We start from the raw sequence: 4,714 nt of genomic DNA, 5'->3' as shown, positions 1-4,714 counted from the left end.
CATAACCATATAATATATCATGTAGATTATATGGTTATAGAGACTATTTTCTTTGGCTCTTTAATTACTTGGCCCTTATCCCAAAGATTTATGATAGTTCCTGTTTATAAATAATATACAGGGTATCCCAAAAAATGTATACACACTTTGACAGCTGATAGCTCAGTTTTAAAAATGAAATGTATTTTAATAAGTACTGCCTTTATAGTTATTCAAAAGTGTGTGTATACATTTCTAGGACACATTATATGTATCGGATTATGTTCCCATTAATATTTCTGTTACACTTGAGAAAATATGGTAGATTTTCTACAAATTACTCCTGAAATAGAATGGTACTGAGGAGTGATGTGTAATCAGTCATTTTATTAACAATTTACCATCTACAATATGCTGTGAACTGTAATTAAACACAAGAAAGGGATAAAGACATAATAAGTAGTAACCTCATTAGGAGCACCAATCTGCGAGAATAATCATCTAATTTAGAAAGAAGATAGATTAAGTGTCACCTGTTATAAGTTTCAACCTTTGGATACATGTTTTCAGTAATTTGATATGGCTGTAATAAAAGATGCCCAAGTTAAATATTTCATATATTTTCTTTTTTGTTGTTATTGTTAATCCTCATCCGAGGATATGTTTCCATTGATTTTTTAGAGAAAATGAAAGAGAGAGAGACAGACAGACAGAGAGAGAGAGAAACATTGATGTGAGAGAGACACATCAATTGGTTGCCTCTCTCACACACCCCAATGAGGGATGGGATCGAGCCTGCAATCAAGGAATCGAACCTGGGACCTTTCAGTCCGCAGGCTGATGCTCTATCCACTGAGCCAAACTGGCTAGAGCTTCATATATTTCCACTTGTTTTAAGTGAATAATTTTCACTTGTTTTATTTATTATATCTGCCTTGAAATAATATATAAATACCACTTTTTCACAATGGAAAACTGCTTTGTATGTTTTTATTCTTATAGTTCTAATATTATGCCATAAATTTGACTGGGATCAAACCTGCAACCTTGGCATATGGGGACAAAACTAACCAACTGAGCTAACTGAGCTAACTGGCTAGGGCTGGTCCTCAGTACGTGTTAAATAAGTAAAGTGGAGAATTCTCTTTGGGCATTAAATCAGCCAGACCAATTGCTCTATAGTCCAATACTTATGTTCATACAAATATCATCATGATAATTTCACTGAACTAGTTTTTTCCCTTAAAAGTTCAAATATTAAAAATTATTCCATTCTTCTTCACCCATTTCTTATCAGGGGAACAAAAAACACAGTCTTAAATTTCATAGAAACTGAATAATGGCATGGTTAAATAGGCTGACCAAAGTTAGTTAGTCTAGAATTAAAATGCAAGTCTCCATATTCACATAACTATTGAGTACCCAGACTATTCTGAATGCATTTTTTGTGTGCTGTCTTGAAAGCAGTAAGTTTTTAAAAAAAAATTTGTAAGGAAATCTATATTTTTCCTTACTTTTAGTTTTTTTGGAATTTAATTGTAACCAGAAATCATGGCAAAATACTGAGTTATGTTTTTGAGGATAGGATAGAAGTATTTCACAAATCATACATATTTACAGTATGTTTTACAGTTTATTCCAATATCCTTTTGGAACAAAGATTACATGGCATTATTTTTTGCCCAATTTCAAGAACCCAATTTTAGCAATTTAAATTGTTCCCTAAGTTTCTTCCTATCTTGATACTTCTGTGGTTTCTACCTAACTCTAAATCAGTATAAGAATAACTATTAAAATGATAGAATTATTCACGGATATAAATGTCCAAAAAGATATATTCTAACAATAACTCTACATTGGAGAATTATGGTGGTTTAATATTTTTTTTCCTTTTGAACTCTATCTATACTTTCTATTTATTTTGATAATACAAGTGTACCACTTCTGTCATTTAAAATTTAAGATTAAGAAGAAGCATAATCTAATCATCTTCATTTACTTCCCTGATAGTATAAGTTGCTGAAGAAAATTACATAGCTAATCTAAATGGAGTACCCAGATTATTATTCCCAAGAAATTCTTGTAGTTTTTCATAGTCAGCTCTCTTTCACACTCCCTTTGACAGCTGTACCAGTCACTGTGAACTCCCTAAAGCAACAGGGTAGTGTGCCATCTCACATCTAACATCCGATCTAATTTGGCATAAGAGATCCCCTCTTATAATCTTCCTAGTAGCAATTATCTTCACATGGTCATGATGTTTACAAGGAAATCAGCATTTTGCGACTGAGGAGTATGAATGCCCATAGTTCCCTCTTGTGCATTACTACTGTGCATGACACCTGGGGAGTCATCCCTCAGAGCAGGAGGGGAAGATAGGGAGAGAAAACTGCATGAAAAGCAGCAAATTCATGAGGAAATTCAGTGTTTGGTCACACCAGTCAGTAGGTTCAGCCAAAGGAATTTCCTGTGGTTAAGAGTTACCATGTGATATGCTTCCTAATATTTAACAAAACCAGTAGCATGCATTTCTCTGTTTCTGTGGTTTTTACTTTTTAGTTTGACCAGCACAGGTTATATAAACTCATTTCTAAATCTATAATTTACAATAGGAACACAAAAACAAAGAAGACTTAAAGCCACAGCATGGTTAGTAATATTGATTTTATTTTTTAAATGCAGCAGGGAAGTGGGTCATGAAATTTGAATGATCAGACTTTGATTCAAAAATTCCAGTTCTACTTAATAGCCATGAAATTATAAGCATGACATTTAATCTCTCTGAGTTTCATTTAGTCCATCAACGCATTAGAAGAATATTAGTAGTCCATAAAATAATTGAGAGAAAGAGATATAATTGCATAGCAACATGCTTATATTCACTCAAACTATAGTAGCTTGAGAAAATTTGCACTGTCTTGGCCTACTTCCAACATCTGCTCTACAATAGCCTAGATTAGATTATGTGCTAGGTTATTACTAGATAACAAGTCTATGCTTTTGGAGAAGAGTTCAATATTTATTAGACAATATATTTTTTTCTAGATGATCTTAGCTATCGCTGGCTTCTAAATGAATTTCCTGTGTTTATCACAATGGATAAACGAAGATTTGTATCTCAGACAAATGGCAATCTCTACATTGCGAATGTTGAGGCATCAGACAAAGGCAATTATTCCTGCTTTGTATCCAGTCCTTCTATTACAAAGAGTGTATTCAGCAAATTCATCCCACTCATTCCAATACCTGAACGTAAGTATTTTATTTGTTATATTAGAGGCCCAGTGCATGGATTTGTGCACATTGAAAGGAAATTAATTAGAAGGTGGCTGGTGGGGTAGGACTGGGCAAGACGGGCTGGACAAATCCTGGAGCCAACCTCCCACAGTCCCTCCCCAGCCAGCCACACCTGGGGCTCGAAGGTCACTTGTGGAGTGAGTGGGGTCCCTTCCAGGTGGGTCTCTCAGCCTGGCCTGCAGGGATCAGACTGAAACCGGCAGTCCAACATCCTCCACAGGGTCCCAGAGTGGGAAAGGGCACTCTGCAAAGTTGCTGTTGCTCAGCAGCTCCTGCATTGAGTGTCTGCCCCCTGGTGGTCATTGTGTGTCATATCTACCACCCAGTCGCCAGTCAGCCAGTCGCTTAGCCTTTTATATATATATAGATTCTGTTTTTGCAAGGTTGTCTGCTTCTGGAATATCTACAGTAATGAAAAGAAATATCCAGTCAGGAGATGCACTGGCTGCTCAGTCAGGGCAAACAAAGGATGCACACTCTAAGAGTATTGATCCTTCCTTAGCTTTTTCAGTAGAGGTGATTAGCATTATGAAAGTAACCTAAGATGGCAGAGTTCGGACTGATTGCATCTAGTTCAGGAATGCAAAGTACTGATTTATTAGCCAAATATCAGTATATTAATTACAAGGCATTCACTGACATCTACTTATTTTCATGGTCATTCACACTTAGTAAGTTCATGAAGGAGAACAAATAATTAGATTTTAATTGTATTATTACAGAATGAGGGGGAAAGGCAGTTGGATTAATTTGATATTTTCAAGGAACTATTTACATGAAGCATATTGGTATATAAATTGCCTTTCTGATGTAAATAATTAGCATATATAGTACTACTGTGGCACCATATGCTATAATCACTGATGTAATTGACTGTCCTTTTCTCTGGCTCCTATTGAACTACCTTCGTTTTTTAATGTATCATCTCTTCAGAAAATCAGAACACAACTTATTTGCTTACATCATGTTGTTTTTATCTCAAGCATGCTGCTACATATCACTGAGTTCAGGTCTTGAGGATATACTGGTTTCATTGTTGACAGCTTTAGGTTTGTTTCCTGCCTCTACCCTTAAATAGGGTATGATGATGAGGAAAATGTCATCATATCACTGATTCCATTTTTGTCACTCTTCTCAAGATAGAGGCCATGTGGTTGGTTGGTATTCAGTAAATATCTTTTGACTTTCTGGCTCTTTTTCTCTCCCTAATCTCAGTAGTGTTGACATAAGAAATGTCCAAACCTGTAGATAATTTTTATACGAGTTTATTTGAGCCAAACTGATGATATATGCTGGGAAACAAGATCTCAAATATTCCAGAAAATAACAGTTTTGAAGTTTCATTTATGCATGCGAGATTAAGGAGGGGACATAAAGAAGATTACATGAAAGTGGGAGGAAGCAAGGAAGAGATTGGATTACAGAATAAAAATGCTCT

The 4,714-nt window shown here is 35.3% G+C and overlaps 1 protein-coding gene across 1 annotated transcript in view; it reads left to right on the top strand.

Annotated features, from left to right (window-relative positions):
• Positions 1-4,714, top strand: part of CNTN1 (contactin 1) — a 298,926-nt gene that overhangs the window by 182,511 nt on the left and 111,701 nt on the right. Inside the window, 1 exon segment of the mRNA XM_015558560.1 lies at positions 3,007-3,231. Coding sequence (XP_015414046.1) covers positions 3,007-3,231 — 225 coding nt within the window.

The sequence above is a fragment of the Myotis davidii genome, unplaced genomic scaffold (genome assembly GCF_000327345.1).
Source record: "Myotis davidii unplaced genomic scaffold, ASM32734v1 scaffold290, whole genome shotgun sequence".
Classification (NCBI taxonomy): Eukaryota; Metazoa; Chordata; class Mammalia; order Chiroptera; family Vespertilionidae; genus Myotis; species Myotis davidii.
This window is presented reverse-complemented; position numbering and strand designations above follow the sequence as displayed.